This window comes from Macaca mulatta, chromosome 11 (assembly GCF_049350105.2).
Source record: "Macaca mulatta isolate MMU2019108-1 chromosome 11, T2T-MMU8v2.0, whole genome shotgun sequence".
NCBI classification, from domain to species: Eukaryota; Metazoa; Chordata; class Mammalia; order Primates; family Cercopithecidae; genus Macaca; species Macaca mulatta.
The window spans coordinates 130,700,947-130,719,218 of NC_133416.1; the positions used below are offsets into that span (position 1 = coordinate 130,700,947).

The 18,272-nt window shown below is 43.4% G+C and overlaps 1 protein-coding gene across 7 annotated transcripts in view; it reads right to left on the reverse strand.

Annotated features, from left to right (window-relative positions):
- Positions 1-405: 405 nt before the first annotated feature.
- Positions 406-18,272, reverse strand: part of SBNO1 (strawberry notch homolog 1) — a 79,139-nt gene continuing 61,272 nt past the window's right edge. For all 7 annotated transcript variants that reach the window (XM_077955586.1, XM_077955583.1, XM_077955584.1 and 4 more), the window contains 8 exons: positions 17,048-17,122; positions 16,005-16,151; positions 15,786-15,880; positions 15,600-15,692; positions 10,970-11,107; positions 9,216-9,292; positions 4,062-4,255; positions 406-1,956 (listed from right to left, as the gene is read on the reverse strand). In XM_077955586.1, coding sequence (XP_077811712.1) covers positions 1,814-1,956; positions 4,062-4,255; positions 9,216-9,292; positions 10,970-11,107; positions 15,600-15,692; positions 15,786-15,880; positions 16,005-16,151; positions 17,048-17,122 — 962 coding nt within the window. In that variant the 3' untranslated portion in view covers positions 406-1,813. The remainder of the gene's footprint in view (positions 1,957-4,061; positions 4,256-9,215; positions 9,293-10,969; positions 11,108-15,599; positions 15,693-15,785; positions 15,881-16,004; positions 16,152-17,047; positions 17,123-18,272) is intronic.

An 18,272-nucleotide genomic window follows, 5' to 3' on the forward strand; every position in this document is an offset into this window, starting at 1 on the left:
TGTGCCAAAGAACAGAAAGTACTTTCAATTTATTCTTTTAGGCACCAAGAATAAATAAATCCTAAGAAAACTTACGGTAAGCTTGACATAACCAAACTCAGGCTAAAGGAGACACAAGAGGATGAACACCCTAAGCTTTCAGCCAGGTTTGTCAGTTTTAACACACATCTCACCCAATTCTGCAAGAAGTTTAAAAACACAGCAAACAATTCAACTTAAAAAACACTCAGAAGTAGTATCATTACACCCCTTCCCTCAACGCCATCTCAAATTTTAGGGATAAGTTTTAAGCCAAACTATAAGGCTACCTGGAATGCTGAGGCAACACACAAGTTCTGCTGAGTCCCCGTCACAGACTACTTCTGAAGGTCACCAGTGAGGGCCTAAACAAGAGTCCACTTCTTGTTAGTATAATAACTTTTTATTTGACATCTACAAGATTTTGGCATCTTGCAGCTTTTTACCAGGTTTATACAATCTCGATTTTTCAATAGTGCAACCTGTGTAAGCAAAAAAAAAAAAAAAAAGAAAAGAAAAAAAAGAAAAAAGAAAAAAGAAAAAAAAAGAAAAAGAAAGAAAAAGAAAGAAAGAAAAGGAAATAAAAAGACCAACTGTCCCCTCACTTGTTCTTATAAACATCTATTATAGGTGAAACAAAACTTACCCATATTATATAGATAAGTGTCTATTCACATTTGTACATTACCATTTTTAACAGCTTGAGATAAACTCTACAATGTCTTACAACACATTAAACAATATTCAAGTTACTGAGTAACAACAATAACAGTAACAAAAAAACATACAGCAGAAGCCTCAAGTGTTTCCTCATTGTCTACAACTCAAGTATGGTTTCCTTTTTATGAGTGAAAAAGCAAATTAAGATAACAAAGTAAAAAACGATTGTTTGCAAGATGAAAGCCAATTTGTACTTCTTTCTAAAACTACCTTTAAGTTGAAAATGTAAATTTAAGAGGCTTACAGCCATTTCTGCAGCACACATTAGGAATACTATTAATACATTAAAATTAACTTTTAAGAGTTTTATCACAGAAAAATGTATGTACTCATTACCTTGACCAGAAACCTAGGGCAGGGAGAAGGGGCAGGAGGGGTCTGCAGGATTTGAAGCAATACCCAGGTATAAACACTATAAAAATGCAATAACCAATGCTGTACATCTAACAAATGTTTCTCTCTGTTACTCGACTTCTGTGTTAATCTTGTTTACGCATGCTTTCAAAGACATGCACTGTCAGAACAAAAATTAGAAAATAACCTGAATGCATGATATGCAACCTTTCATTTCATGCTTTAATAAACCTATTAAGCTGGAAAAAGAAACCAATATATATTTTCTATATTTATAGACTCAAAACACATGCATCCGGGGATACCTCCCACAGCAATGGCATGGATGTACTGCGTTAACCCTGAGCACTGTATAAACATAAAGTAAAGCCAGTTTGGGAAGTTCCAAGCATTTTAAACCAACTGTGGTCTGTAGCCTTTAACACACTCACAAACAGACTGACACACACGCACGCACACATCCCGCTCTGCTCACCCAAAGTAAAAGCAGATGGGAAGTACCAGGGGAGAAGCAAAAGGAAAGACATATGTACCACCATCAGCACTGCTGATTTTCAGTTTTGCTATCTATTCCAGGTTTGTCCTTACTTCCAAAAAAACTAACTAGAGAGAGCACAACTGAAAAAAATATATAATTCTTTGGAAACTGTCCCTGATTTTTATGCAAATGATATGCTTCAACAGCATTTCAGATCCATCCATGTTGAAACCTGTCTGTTCTTTATGCGTTGCTCAAGTTGGTGATGCTCTGAGGGTGATGCTGTTGCCATAGCTGTTTCTGTTGGACCGCAAGCTGTTGAGACTGGTCTGAAGTTGATAGGAGATTTACAAGAGGAGACACACAATTTGCCGGAATGATCAAACCTGTAATTTGTAACAAGAATTTATAAAGTTGTGTCCAGAAGAAACCACGCTGTATAGCTTCACAGCAGATTCCAAATGAGGCATAATATTAAGCGTAATGAACAAGAAGTTCACACAAAAATTAAACGACTACCTAATAAATGAAATGACCATTGAGATGTAGTCTGATTCTTCAACCGCATTTCCCACAAATACCCAAGCATATGCATGTGTTTAGTGTAATGCCATCTTGTTGGAGGAATAGAAGGTCAAGAATATCTATTATTCTCAGGAGGCTGAGGCAGGAGAATGGCGTGAACCCGGGAGGTTGCAGTGAGCCGAGATCGTGCCACTGCACTCCGGCCTGGGCAACACAGCGAGACTCCGTCTCAAAAAAAAAAAAAAAAAAAAAAAAAAAACCCCACAAAATCTACAAAATCTATTATTCTCTTTTTAATAGGAGGTCAAGAATATCTATTATTCTATGTATTATCTTTTTAAGCTCCACAAACATGCAAATGTCACTTCTGTCATGTACTAATGCACCAAAAAGACTACAGAAAAAAAGCTGCAAATTCAAATGCTAACTGAAATAGGTAAACTTTGAAGAGTAGATACTAGCAAACTGGAAAGGATACTCTCTGGGTGCTGGTTAAGGGAACTTAAAAGTCCTGCATGTGGGATTGAAGGCTCAATGTTCCCGATAAATTGCATGCATATATATGTATTTTTGAGACAGTCTCGCTCTGTCTCCAGGCTGGAGTGCAGTGGCACAATCTTGGCTCATTGCAACCTCCACCTCCCCAATCAAGTGATTCTCCTGCCTCAGTCTCCCAAGTAGCTGGGACTACAGGTGCGTGCCACCATGCCTGGCTAATTTTTGTATTTTTAGTAGAGACAAGGTTTCAACATGTTGGCCAGGATGGTCTTGATCTCTTTGACTTCGTGATCCACCTGCCTCGGCCTCCTGAAGTGCTGGGATTATAGGCATAAACCACCATGCCCAGCCCTAATTTTTTTTTTTAATAGAGACAAGGTCTCACTGTGTTGCCTAGGCTGGTCTCAAATTCCTGGGCTAAAGCAATCCTCCTGCTTCAGGCTCCCAAAGTGCTGGGATTACAAGTGTGAACCACCATGTCCAGCTGATGGGCTGCTTTTGGAACTGGAAATCTAGACTTTTAAATCAAACCTCTTTTTTAAATGTTGGCAATTAATTCAAATGAGGCCAGGCGCAGTGGCTCGCGCCTATAATCCCAGCACTTTGGGAAGCCAAGGTGGGCGGATCACTTGAGGTCAGGAGTTCGAGACTAGCTTGGCCAACATGGTGAAAAACCACCTCTACTAAAAAATACAAAAATTAGCCGGGTGTGGTGGTGCATGCCTATAATCCCAGCTACTCAGGAGGTGGAGGATACGGTGAGCCAGGAGCACGCCACTGCACTCCAGCCTGGGCAACACAGTAAGACTCAGTCTCAAAAAAAAAAAAAATTAAAAAAATAAAAATTAATTCAAATGAAAACCTACAAAAATCCCAAAACACTCAAGTGTCCAAAAAAAAAAAAAAAAAAAAAATCCATGGACTGATTTTGGCCCATGAACTGCCGATATGCAACTCGTGGTAGAAGAAGGCTGCTGTAAGTGAAACCAAGATAAGCAAACAGAGTTCAATTGCTGGCCTGCTTCCTGGATACCTGTAGTTGAGCACACAGTGGGAACAGCTGGCCTAGTCTGCCCTTGCTCCCTGCAGGACACCAAGCCATCCTCTGTGCACAGTGGCTTTTGAGTTCCAGAGTCTTAAGCTAGCTCAATGGAGAACTCCTGGGCAAGAGACTGAACTGTCTTCACACCAGGGAGCCTGCACAGCCACCAAGAGTAGAGAAGGAGAGCAGGAGCGGCTGAGAGCAGCATCAAAGAGATGACCATATCATAACTTTAACCAGAACCAACAATGTCTGTTTGAAGGCTTAACTTCTGTTCGACCTTGTAAGAAATATAAAACGGGTCCCATACCCACTACTGGAGGAGATGTTAAATGCGTGTAGAACAGAGCTAAGATATTAGCAATGAGAAAAAAGTCAGATCTGATTTTTTCCTGCAACTCAAACCAAAACAAAAATTAGACTCACCTACAATCCGTTGCCCATCTTCCGTTCTTAGCCGCACAATCTGCATCTTCACGTTTGTGCCACTGACAGATGCTAGAACACCCTCAACTTTTGTCCAGACACTCAGCACTGAACCACATAATACATAGTATGTACGGCAACGAAGACCTATTTCACAAACTAACCCCAAGCTTGCTTTTTTGCAATTGCCGCGCCTAAGAAAAGTGGGAAAGAAATACACATATGTGAGTGTCTATATATGCACACAGACACACGTTTCTGAAAGGTTTACAAGGTCAACTCAAATTTCTTTTCTTTTTGTTTTTTTGAGACGGAGTTTCACTCTTGTTGCCCACACTGGAGTGCAGTGGCACGATCTTGGCTCATTGCAACCTCCGCCTCCCAGGTTCAAGTGATTCTCCTGCCTCAGCCTCCCAAGTAGTTGGGAATTTCTTTTTTTCTTGTATTTTTAGTAGAGACGGGGTTTTGCCATGTTGGGCCGGCTGGTCTCAAACTCCTGACCTCTGGTGATCCGCCCTTGGCTTCCCAAAGGGTTGGGATTAGAGGCGTGAGCCACCGCTCCTGGCCGCAAGTTTCAAATAAACAACGTTTTAGCAGTATTTGCCTTTACTATTTCTTAGATTATAATTCTGTTGGCCTACTGGGTTATCATTTCCAATTTAAGGTATCAGTGCTGATTTTTTTGTTTGTTTGTTTTGAGGTGGAGTTTCACTCTGTCGCCCAGGCTGGAGTGCAGTGGCCGGATCTCAGCTCACTGCAAGCTCCGCCTCCCGGGTTTACGCCATTCTCCTGCCTCAGCCTCCCAAGTAGCTGGGACTACAGGCGCCCGCCACCTCGCCTGGCTAGTTTTTTGTATTTTTTTAGTAGAGACGGGGTTTCACCAGGTTAGCCAGGATGGTCTCGATCTCCTGACCTCGTGATCCACCTGTCTCGGCCTCCCAAAGTGCTGGGATTACAGGCTTGAGCCACTGCGCCCAGCCTCAGGGCTGTTTTTTAAAACCACAATTTTTTCAGGGGCCTGCCTCCCCATAAAAAGGGTTGAATTTATTGTGTTTGCTATCTGTTGAAGCATTTTAGTTATTTTAACATCCATTATTTTACTGTAGTATTGCTAGTTTATAAAATGATCTTGCTAGCCTAGCCGGGCATGATGGCTCATGCCTGTAGTCACAGCTCTTTGGGAGGCTGAGGGGGGAGTATTGTTTGACTTCAGGGGTTTGAGACCAGCCTGTGCAACATGGCCAGGCTCTATCTCTACAAAAAGTTTAACATAATTAGGCATGGTGGCTCATGCCTGTAACCCCAGCACTTTGGGAAGTTGAGGCCTGCAGATAGCTTGAGGCCAGGAGTTTGAGACCAGCCTGGCCAACATGGAGAAACCACATTTCTACTGAAAATACAAAAACTAGCCAGGTGTGGGCTGGGCACTGTGGCTCATGCCTATAATCCCAGCACTTTGGGAGGACAAGGTGGGCGGATCACGAGGTCAGGAGATCAAAACCATCCTGGCTAACATGGTGAAACCTGGTCTCTACTAAGAATATCAAAACATTAGCCAGGCTTGGTGGCAGGCACCTGTAGTCCCAGCTACTCGGGAGGCTGAGGCAGGAGAATGGCGTAAACCCGGGAGGCGGAGCTTGCAGTGAGCTGAGATAGTGCCACTGCTCTCCATGCTGGGCAACAGAGGAGACTCTGTCTCAACAACAACAACAAAAAAAACAACAAAAAAAAGCCGGGTGTGGTGGCACATGCCTGTAATCCCAGCTACTCAGGTGGTGGAGGCACGAGAATCGCTTGAACCTGGGAGGTGGAGGTTGCAGTGAGCCAAGATGGTGCCATTGCACTCAAGCCCTCTGTTTAAAAAAGAAAAAAAGATCCTGAGACATCCTGCCATGAAAAAACAAGCAACACCTGTGAAAATAAAAGAAGGACCGGGGGGAAAGATCCTGCCAGTTATTTCTATATTATGAAACTATTGATACACTGGTTCTAAATCACATTAGTGGGAAGGACTCAGCAATCTAGAGGGGGGACGGAAAGGGGTGGGAGGGGAGGGAGAGGCTACATGTAAGTTTAAGAAGAAATGAGAAAAAGGGAGAAATACCACCGATGTTTTTATTTTATTTTTTTATTTTTTTTTTTTTTTGAGACGGAGTCTCGCTCTGTCGCCCAGGCTGGGGTGCAGTGGCCGGATCTCAGCTCACTGCAAGCTCCGCCTCCCGGGTTCACGCCATTCTCCTGCCTCAGCCTCCCGAGTAGCTGGGACTACAGGCGCCCGCCACCTCGCCCGGCTAGTTTTTTGTATTTTTTAGTAGAGACGGGGTTTCACGGTGTTAGCCAGGATGGTCTCGATCTCCTGACCTCGTGATCCGCCCGTCTCGGCCTCCCAAAGTGCTGGGATTACAGGCGTGAGCCACCGCGCCCGGCCCCACCGATGTTTTATAGTTAAAATTATTTTCAGAATTCATCAATAAAGATGTCCTTCTGGTTAGTACTAATTCAAGATGAATCTAATACACACAGTGTTAAACGTACATGTATAGGACACTTTTCTTACTGTAACTCAAAGCAAATGTTTGTTGTTTTTTAAGTTAATTTTTTTGTAGAGATGGAGTCTCGCTGTGTTGAGGAAGTTGGTCTCAAACTCCTGGCCTCAAGCAATCCTCTCATCGTGATCTCCCAAAGTGCTAGGAGCCACTGCACTGTCCCCAGAGGAAATGTTTTAGAAAATGTTAGGGGCAGGCGCAGTGGCTTATGCCTGTAATGCCAGCACTTTGGGAGGCCGTGGTGGGCAGATCACAAAGTCAGGAGTTCGAGACCAGCTTGGCCAACATGGTGAAATGAAACCCTGTCTCTACTAAAAATACAAAAATTAGTTGGGCATGGTGGCGGGCGCCTGTAGTCCCAGCTACTCAGGAGGCTGAGGCAGGAGAACTGCTTGAACCTGGGAGGCAGAGATTGCAGTGAGCCAAGATCGTGCCACTGCACTCCAGCCTGGGAGACAGAGCAAGGACCCCACCTCCAAAAAAAAAAAAAAAAAAAGTTTGTAGGTTAATTTTTAAAACTTTTTTTTTATTTTGAGATCGAGTCTCGCTGTCACCCAGGCAGGGGTGCAGTGCCACGATCTCAGTTCACCGCAACTTCTGCCTCCCAGGATCAAGCAATTCTCGTGCCTCAGCCTCCCAAGCAGCTGGGATTACAGGCGTCTGCCACCATGCCCTGCTAATTTTTGTATTTTTAGTAGATACGTGGTTTCACCATGTTGGCCGGGCTGGTCTTAAACTCCTGGCCTCATGTGATCCATCTTGACCTCTCCAGGTGCCAGGACTACCGGCAAGCCAATGGCACCTAGCTGGCCTACCTTTTAAAACATTTTATCTTACAGACTTTTCCTAATTTTCAGTGGCACTAATTTACTCTCATAATGAAAACCAAAAGCACTACTCACATCAAAGCCAACTTATGCACCTACAGAAGGAGCCCAAACCATCAAAAAAACAAACAAAAAAACCCCTCAAGCTAAAATTCATTTACACTTTATATTCCTTTTCATGAAGTGGGTCAGATACCGCAAGAGCATTAACTACTTAATGAGGGAGAAAACTATGATTTGCAGATATGAGAGTATACGAGGTCACAAAGTGAACACTGCAAGCTAAGGGGTGAGGGGGCACAGCAAGAAGCACTCCAAGACTCAACAACAAAAGTTTGCGTGTGCTGTGCTGTTAACTTTGGGCATCTCCCTGGTTTCTTAGACATTCCCTAGATCTGGGACACCAGTAAAGCTTTTTTAAAAAAGAAAGGAAGAAAGAAAAGAGCCCAGCTACTCAGGAGGCCGAGATGGGAGGGGTTTGAGGCTGCAGTGAGTTATGACTGGCTGCACTGTTCTCCAGCCTAGGTGATATAATGAGACTGTCCTTTGAAATAACCAACCAAACAAAAAAAAAACACGGAGAGTGACAGAAGGAGGGCGAAAAAGTGTTTTTTTTTTTTTTGAGACAGAGTTTTGCTCTTGTTGCCCAGGCTATAGTACAATGGCGCGATCTCAGTTCACTGCAACCCCCGCCTCCCGGGTTCAAGCGATTCTCCTGCCTCGGCCTCCTGAGTAGCTGGGATTACAGGCATGTGCCACCACAGCCGGCTAATTTTGTATTTTTTTTTTTTTTAAGTAGAGATGGGGTTTCTCCATGTTGGTCAGGCTGGTCCCGAACACCCAACCTTAGGTGGTCCGCCCGCCTCAACCTCCCAAAATGCTGGGATTTTTTTTTTTTTTTTTTTTTTTTTTTTTTTTTTTTGAGACGGAGTCTCGCTCTGTCGCCCAGGCTGGAGTGTAGTGGGGCGATCTCGGCTCACTGCAAGCTCCGCCTCCCGGGTTCACGCCATTCTCCTGCCTCAGCCTCCCGAGTAGCTGGGACTACAGGCGCCCACAACCGCGCCCGGCTAGTTTTTTGTATTTTTAGTAGAGACGGGGTTTCACCGTGGTCTCGATCTCCTGACCTTGTGATCCGCCCGCCTCGGCCTCCCAAAGTGCTGGGATTACAGGCGTGAGCCACCGCGCCCGGCCTTTTTTTTTTTTTTTTAAATGGAGTCTCGCTCTGTCACCCAGGCTAGAGGCAATAGCGCAATTTTGACTCACAGCAACTTCCACCTTCTGGGTTCAAGCAATTCTCCTGCCTCAGCCTCCCAAGTAGCTTGGATTACAGGCGCCCGCCACCACACTGGCTAATTGTTTTGTATTTTTAGTAAAGATGGGGTTTCACCATGTTGGCCAGGATGGTCTTGAACTCCTGACCTCAGGTGATCCGCCCACCTCAGCCTCCCAAAGTGCTGGGATTACAGGCGTGAGCCACCGCGCCCGGCCATGAAAAAGCAAGTTCTAACATGAAGGATGACTGTTAAAGTCACGCTGCCAGAGAGCAGTTTGGCTGGAAATCAGAAAGCATCAGTGAAGAGTAAGGAGGTACATAAACTAAACAGTTTCATAAACAGTACACAATCTACAACCATCCAGTAAATATCCCTGATGGAACACACCACGCCTGACAATACTTAATCTGTTAGTTAATTCATGAGGACATACTGGTAAAGAGTGAAGGTGTATTTAAATCTCAATTAAAATTTGGAAAACATGGTAGGAAACATGAAAATACTAACCAATAAGCATGAGTACAAGTATCTGCAGATGAATTATACTGATCTAACCAGTGCATCAGGGCATCATCTGAGACGACCTGTAAAAACGAGAAAAATTTCACTGAAAACAGTATTGCTTTAAATAAACTGGTTACCTAGTCTCGTCTATAATTCTAAGAGGCAACCAATTTAAAATAATCTCTACACAAAAAGCCTTACCGTTGCCATTAACTGAATCTGAATGCCATTTCAAAAGTTCCGTCATGCTGGTTCCTCTTATACAATACATTTTTCAAATAACTACTTAACTTTGTTTTCAAATCAGAATGGCTACAAATAATAATATAAGGTAATATTAAAATAAAACCTAATAGTAAATGTTAGGAAAAATGGTCGCTTACTGTTTTCTATAAATCATTGCAAAATATAAACATAGAGGCATCCTCACAATAAAACTAAGAAGTAGTGAGAAGGCCTTTAAACATTCTAACTTTTGTGATTAGCACGGGAAGCTTCCTTTACTGAAGAGGTAAGCTATTTCAAATAATCATTTTAGGCTGGGCACGGTGGTTCATGCCTATAATCCCAGCACTCTGGGAGACCAAGGCGGGTGATCACTTAAGGCCAGGAGTTCAAGACCAGACTGGCTAACATGGCGAAACTCCGTCTCTACTAAACATACAGAAAAAAAAATTAGCCAGGTGTGTAGCACATGCCTGTAATCCCAGCTACTTGGGAAGCTGAGGCACAAGAATCACTTGAACCCGTGAGGCGAAGGTTACAGTGAGCCAAGATTGCGCTACTACACTCCAGCCTGGGCAACAGAAGGAGGCACCCTAGAAGTTTCTTAAGGCTGCTAACATTAAGACTGTGATATCAGCATTACAAAAGTTGACATTTTTCTTAAACCAGGCTGGGTGCGGTGGCTGACACCTGTTAATTCTAGAACTTTGGGGGGCAGAGGTGAAAGAATTGCTTGAGCCCATGAGACCAGACCAGTCCAGCCTTTGCAACATAGTGAGACCTCATTTAAAAAAAAAAAAAAAAAAGAGGAAAATATAATTTCATACCTAGAAAAACTATCTTAAACAATTTCAATATATTATAAAATAAGTTTGTTTTTGTTTTTTTTTTTTTTTGAGACGGAGTCTTGCTCTGTCACCCTGGCTGGAGTGCAGTGGAACAATCTCGGCTTACTATGGCCTCCATGTCCCAGGTTTAAGCGATTCTCCTGCCTCAGCCTCCTGAGTAGCTGGGACTACAGGCGTGCGCCACCACACCTCATTATCTTTTGTATCTTTAGTAGAGACGAGGTTTTACCATGTTGGACAGGCTGGTCTTGAAATCCTGACCTCCGGTGATCCAACTGCCTCGGCCTCCCAAAGTGCTAGGATCACAGGCATGAGCCACCGTGCCCAGCCAAAATAAGTATTCTTTTTTTTTTTTGAGATGAAGTTTCACTCTTGTTGCTCAGGCTGGAGTGCAATGGCTCCACCTTGGCTCACTGCAACCTCCGCCTCCTGGGTTCAAGCGATTCTCCTACTTCGGCCTCCCGAGTAGCTGCGATTACAGGTATGCATCACCATCCCGGGCTAATATGTTGCATTTTCAGTAGAGACGGAGTTTCTCCATGTTGGTCAGGCTGGTCTCAAACTCCCAACCTTAGATGATCTGCCCGCCTCGGCCTCCCAAGTGCTGGGATTACAGGTGTGAGCCACTACGCCTGGCCCAAAATAAGTGTTCTTATATAATATAAAGTACAAATGAGAAAATACCTTCTTATATTTCTTTTTTAGATCAGCATAAATTTCTAATTTGAGCTGTTTCCCAGTATTTGGTCGATAAACTAAGAAAAGTTTCTTTTTAGGATTCACTTCTTTAACTAAGATGGCAGTTTTCTTGTTGTTCCTTATCTGTTTAAAGAAAATGACAAAATATAAAGATTTTACAACACATACTTTAAGACATGTTTTTGTATCATCACGTCAGCATATATAATCACTTGAGACTGTAACACTAAGTAAGTACATAGATAGGTAACTTCAAAAAACACCAAAATTGCTTGTTTAAAAGACTAACACGGCCACACCCAAAGGGCAGTTATTGGACCTTAATTCCGGCTAAAACAAAAGTTAAAGACCAAAGTTATCTTCAGAAAACTATGTGGAATTAGCTTTAATGCACAAATGTCCAATACAGATCATTTTGCTTCTTTTATTTCCTGTACCTGGAATCCCAGTCAAGTAGCCTCAGAGAGATAAGAAAAACCAAGTGTAATAAAATGTTAACAGTAGAATCCAGGTAGTAGGCATTAGGGGTCTTCAGAGAAAGTTCTTTTAGCTCTGCTGTATGTTTTTAAACATCTCTCAGTAAAATGGAAAAATAAATATTACTGTCCTTTCAGGTTAACAATAGAATTCAAGCCTCTCCAAGCTAAGGCCTTGGATAGCCCCAGTGCTCTGCACTTGTCTCTCTGCCAGTACTGCCTTTCCTGATGTCACAGGGTTTTGAAGGGCAAAGTGAGAGATCACCTGATAAAGTGTTCTGTAAACAGCAAAGCTATGGCAGCAGAAAGCAAAAATGTTGAACAAATTGTCCACATATATGGAGGTAAAAATGGAAGAAAGGGAAGCATTAGAGAAATGTTGGAATCCAGGTATGTATTTTTAACTTTTTTTTTTTTTTTTTTTTTGAGACAGAGCCTCGCTCTGTCACCAGTCTAGAGTATAGTGGCAGGATCTTGGCTCACTGCAAGCTCCGCCTCCCGGGTTCAAGGCGATTCTCCTGCCTCAGCCTCCCAAGTAGCTGGGACTACAGGTACCCGCCACCATGCCCAGCTAATTTTGTATTTTCAGTAGAGACAGGGTTTTTCCATGTTGGCCAGGCTGGTCTCGAACTCCCGACCTCAGGTGATCTGCCCGCCTCGGTCTCCCAAAGTGTTAGGATTATAGGCATGAGCCACCATGCTTGGCCTACTTTTAACTTTTTAAAGTTGGATTTATGAGAGAAACTTTAAGAGGAAGGAGTTACTCTTAAAACTCCATTTAACTCAAGGAAAAACTGGAAAATTCATTTCTTCCATAATGAAGACTGAACAGCTTCTAAACAATCATTTCTGGAGCAACACGGAAGGAAAAAGAAAAGTTACAAAGTAAAACCATTTTCCCAGCCCTCTAACACAATGAATCATTGTTTGTGGGGCTATTAACTTTTTATATTAATTCTTATAATAAAAAACATAATCTTTTACTTTCTTCTTCATGAATATTAAAGACCCTTGGTCTCTTACTTTTTCCAACGAATTGAAACATTGTTTATACAATTACTGTAAAGTCATAAAACAATGGTTAAGGTGAAGATTATATTTACAATTATATCAGCTGACAGGAAACATCCAAACCTATACTTACAGGATAGTGTTTAGACACTTAAGAATGGGCTCTGTCTTGACAGTGTCAGGTTAATTATACATCATCACAGAACAGTGGAAAGCGATTCTGACACTGACTTCCTAATGGCAGCACAGGTTACACACACTGAAAACTATGGTGGCCTAATGCAGTGAAGGTTCAAAGGCAAACAAAGACCAGGAATGAGGTCTCTAGGGCCACCACTCCTCATGCCCAGCCACCTGTTGCCACGCAGAGAATGAAGGACCAGTATTACCACATCCTTCAACCTAAGGGAAGCTGGGGATCATGACTTTCATCACAATCTACCAACAGCGATATTCTGGCAATAATTTCAAATTAAAACTAATAACCAAGAGCCAGGTGCAGTGGTGCATGCCTGTAATCCCAGCCATTCAGGTGGTCAAGGTGAGAGGATGGATCAAGCCCAGGAGGAGTTCGAGACTGTCCTGAAAACAATAACCAACACCCTATGTGGACCAATCAAAATGGCACCTATGGGGGAAAGCCAAGTAAAATACGTGAATTCTACCAATGTCAACATCTTGGTTGTGATATCACAATACAGTTTTGAAAAATATTACCACTGGGGAACTGGTAGAAGTATGCAAGATGTTTATCTGTATCGTTTCTTATAATGACATGCAAATCAACCTACAGTTCAATCAGTATTTCAAAAACCCCAAAACCACCAAGGCACAGTAGCTGACAACTGTAATCCAGCACTTTGGGAGGCCGAGGTGGGAGCATCATTTAAGCCTATGAGTTTGAGACCAGCCTGGACAACACAGTGAGATATCAACTGCATTAAAAAAAACAAACAAACAAAAAAAAAAAAAACAAAACTAGCCAAGTGTGGTGGAGTGTACCTGTGGTCCCAGCTACTCAGGAAGATGAAGTGAGAGGACTGTCTGAGCCCAGGAGGTTGAAGCTGCAGTGAGCCGTGATCACGCACGCCACTGCATATCAGCCTGGGTGACAGTGGGAGGAGATCCCATTACAAAAAACAAAACCAAACCAGAAAACCCCAACTCAACTAGGAGCCAGATCCTTTGAGAGCTTTTCTCTAGATCAAGGATCAACAGCTTAGGCCTGTGGAATAAATCTAGCCTGGCGCTTCTAAACTGAAGTAAGTTTAAGAAGGAATGAAGGGGCCTGGTGCGGTGGCTCACGCCTGTAATCCCAGCACTTTGGGAGGTGGAGGCGGGGGGATCATGAGGTCAGGAGATCAAGGCCATCCTGGCTAACACAGTGAAACCTCGTCTCCACTAAAACTAAAAAACTTAGCTGGGCGTGGTGGCACACGCCTGTAGTCTCAGCTACTCAGGAGGCTGTAGCAGAAGAATCGCTTGAACTTGGGAGGCGGAGGTTGCGGTGAGCCAAGATCGCGCCACTGCACTCCAGCCTGGGTGACAGACTGAAACTCTGTCTCAAAAAACAAAAACAAAACAACCCCAAATATCTTAGAGAACTGGTGAAATAAAAACTATGTTGTCTAAAGTAAGTCAGTATGAAACTCAAGACACTGCTAAGTATCTATACATATATGTATAGTTATGTGTGCACACACACACCCCTTAGTTCTGTCCACAGAGACAAATCATAACTGAAATAATGCAGCTGTTTTACTAACTGAAAAATGAGTCTTCAAGATATAAAGCATTATTAAGACTAAAGCAAGTCTCTGTCTTATGAAAAATGCTTAATTTAAGAAAATGTTGGGCCGGGCGCGGTGGCTCAAGCCTGTAATCCCAGCACTTTGGGAGGCCGAGACGGGTGGATCACGAGGTCAGGAGATCGAGACCATCCTGGCTAACACGGTGAAACCCCGTCTCTCTAAAAATACAAAAAAAAAAAAACTAGCCGGGCGAGGTGGCGGGTGCCTGTAGTCCCAGCTACTCGGGAGGCTGAGCCAGGAGAATGGCGTGAACACGGGAGGCGGAGCTTGCAGTGAGCTAAGATCCGGCCACTGCACTCCAGCCTGGGCGACAGAGCGAGACTCCGTCTCAAAAAAAAAAAAAAGAAAATGTTGGCCGGGTGCGGTGGCTCACGCCTGTAATCCCAGCACTTTGGGAGGCTGAGGTGGGCAAATCACGAGGTAAGGAGATTGAGACCATCTTGCCTAAGATGATGAAACCTCATCTCTACTAAAAATGTAAAAAATAATTAGCCGGGTGTGGTGGTGGGCGCCTACAGTCCCAGCTACTTGGGAGGCTGAGGCAGGAGAATGGCGTGAACCCGGGAGGCGGAGCTTGCAGTGAGCTGAGATTGCGCCACTGGACTCCAGCCTGGGCGACAGAGCAGGACTCCGTCTTTTAAAAAAATAAAAATAAAAAAAATAAAAACAATACTAAAGAAAATGTTAACAATTCAGCCAGGCGTGGTGGCTCACACCCATAATTCCAGCACTTTGGGAGGCCAAGGCAGGCAGATCATCTGAGGCAGGAGATCGAGACCAGCCCAGCCAACATGGCGAAACTTCGCCTCTACTAAAAATACAAAAATTAGGAAGGGTGATGTGGCTCACACCTGTAATCCCAGCACTTTGGAAGGCTGAGGCAGGCAGATCACCTGAGGTCGGGAGTTCAAGATCAGCCTGATCAACATGAAGAAACCCTGTCTCTACTAAAAATACAAAATCAGCCAGGCCTAGTGGCACATGCCTCTAATTTCAGCTACTCGGGAGGCAGAGGATGCAGTGAGCCAAGATCGCACCATTGCACTCCAGCCTGGGCAACAAAGAGCGAAACTCTGTCTCAAAATAAAAAGAAAAAAAGAAAATATAAAATTCTAAACTCGCATCTAATAACATCCTTTAAAATGCATTAAGTAAAAACGTAATACAAATGGACAAACCCACAATTACAACGATAAATTACCAAAACAGAGAAAGCTAAACACAACTGGGAAACAGGTACAAAGTGAAGAGACAATTACAATATTGGCCATTAAAAAGTATTATATATCTGAATAGCATTTAAAGGAAAAGTCGTACTTGCAATGACAAGTAAAAGCCATCGTCTGGTCCTGTCAGCTCAGCCCAAATCTTGGTAGCTTCCTCCCATGACATTCCCCTCTCTACACTAATCTGTAAGAGAAACAACAAAATTTAAACTCATTTCTGTAAATGCATCTCATGGGAAGACGATAATTCCACATGCACAACATTTTCTAAACTTACTGTGTATAATTCTACGTGGCCAGAGGTTGAATACCCTGGAGTCAGAAACTTTTTAACATCACTCTTCCTCACCTTTTCATCTCCAGAACCAAGATCTTGAACAACAGAAAGAAACATATAAATGTAAAAAGAACATTTTTATCAGGTACACACATTTAAAGAATTTCTCCACTCCACATTTTCCCTGGGGGCGTTGGGAAGGATATTTTCCCTACTTACCTAAGATTCCCATATCGTATCTTCCATTTTTTTTGGCATTTTGAACAACTGCAGTAAGTGTGTCCGCAAAATACTGAAATAATGCGTTCTGCTGATGTACCTCCATGCCTAAAATTCTATTTAAGAATTTCCCTATGTTGTTATAATCTGTAAAGACAAAAGATGAATGTTTTCATGCATTCAAATAATTAAAAATTTTTTATTCATCTAGGCTTAGTTCGAGTCCCACTTTCTCTTCTAAAAGTCTTCCTTCTTAACTCTTACACTGTCCTCACAAGGCTGTAATCTGCCCATTTCTCTCTCTAGGAATTAGCACCACTGCAGGATATGCTCAAAAGAGGTTTGTCAAACTGAATTTTTGCATCTTCAGTCTCACTTATGGAAAGCATAAACACAATTCAGTACATAAGAAAGCTCTCCAACACTGAATTCTCAACTGTAGCGGCACAATTAGAATGTCTGGGAGCTTTGGGAAACTACAAATGTCTAGGCTCCACCCCTGACTTCAGTAATTTTTTGTTTTGTTTTGTTTTTTGAGACGGAGTCTTGCTCTGCTGTTGCCCAGGCTGGAGTGCAGTGGTGCAATCTTGGCTCACTGCAACCTCCCCATCCCAGATTCAAGTTGTCCTGCCTCAGCCTCCCGAGTAGCTGGGATTACAGATGTCTGCCACCACGCCTGTCTAATTTTTGTATTTTTAGTAGAGATGGGTTTCCACCATCTTAGCCAGGATAGTCTTGGACTCCTGACCTTGTGATCTGCCTGCCTTGGCCTCCCAAAGTAATGGTATTACAGGCATGAGCCATCATGCCCAAACAATTTTTTTTTTTAGACGGAGTCTCGCTCTACTGTTGCCCAGGCTGTACTGCAGTGGTGCAATCTTGGCTCACTGCAACCTCTACCTCGCGGGTTCAAGCCCCACAGCAGCCAAAACCACCCAGAATGTTTTCAGAACATGAAGCTTCCCCTTTGGCTCAAAAGCATACGTCATAATGGACTTTAATACTATAGCAACAGTTATGTGCTACACAGTTAATAGTAGTACCTTTATCGAGAGTAAGAATTCCCGAGCGATCTTCTACATTTATCAGACCAACTCCTATCAGTCCTTGTCGAACATCTGTAAGAACAGGATCAACTCTGACTCATAAATTACAAGGGATGTCTACAATGTACCACTAAGTGAGAAAAGGATGTTGCAAGTAACATCATGCCATTAAAAAAAAAAACCTTGATATTTATATAAACATGGAGAAAATGTGGAGAGAACTGCCCCTGTTCACACTGTCATCTGTGACCTAAGAAGGTGAGAATGGAAGGAGGGTTAAGGGGACCACATTAACTCTCTTCATTATACATGTTAAGATTCTTTTCTTTTTTTTTGAGTCTCACTCTGTCACGCAGGCTGGAGCGCAGGATGCGATCTCAGCTCACTGCAACCTCTGCCTCACGGGTTCAAGCAATTCTCCTGCCTCAGCCTCCCGAGTAGCTGCGACTACAGGCTAATTTTTGTATTTTTAGTAGAGACAGGGTTTCGCCATGCTGGCCAGGCTGGTCTCAAACTCCTAACCTGGAGATCCACCCAGCTCAGCCTCCCAAAGTGCTGAGATTACAGGTGTGAGCCACTGTACCAGGCTGCAACATTATTGTCATTACTTATAATAAACAAGTTATCTATCTATCTATCTATCCATCTATCTATATATTTTTTGAGACAGGGTCTGACTATGTCGCCCAGGCTGGAGTGCAATGGCATCATCTTGGCTTACTGCAACCTCTGCCTCCCAGGCTCAAGGGATCCTCTCACCTCAGCTTCCTGAGGAGCTGGGACTACAGGCGTGCACCACTGTGCCCGGCTAATTTTTTTGTAATTTTTTTAGAGAAGGGGTTTCTCCATGTTGTCCAGGCTTGTCTTGATCTCCTGAGCTTAAATGATCCACCTGCCTTGGCCTCCCAAAGTGCTGAGATTACAGGTGTGAGCCACTGCGCCTAGCCATAACCCATAATTTTAAGAAGTTAGAAATAAATCGGCCGGGCGCGGTGGCTCCAGCCTGTAATCCCAGCACTTTGGGAGGCCGAGATGGGTGGATCACGAGGTCAGGAGATCGAGACCATCCTGGCTAACACGGTGAAACCCCGTCTCTATTAAGAAATACAAAAAAACTAGCCGGGCGAGGTGGCGGGCGCCTGTAGTCCCAGCTACTCGGGAGGCTGAGGCAGGAGAATGGCGTGAACCCGGGAGACGGAGCTTGCAGTGAGCTGAGATCCGG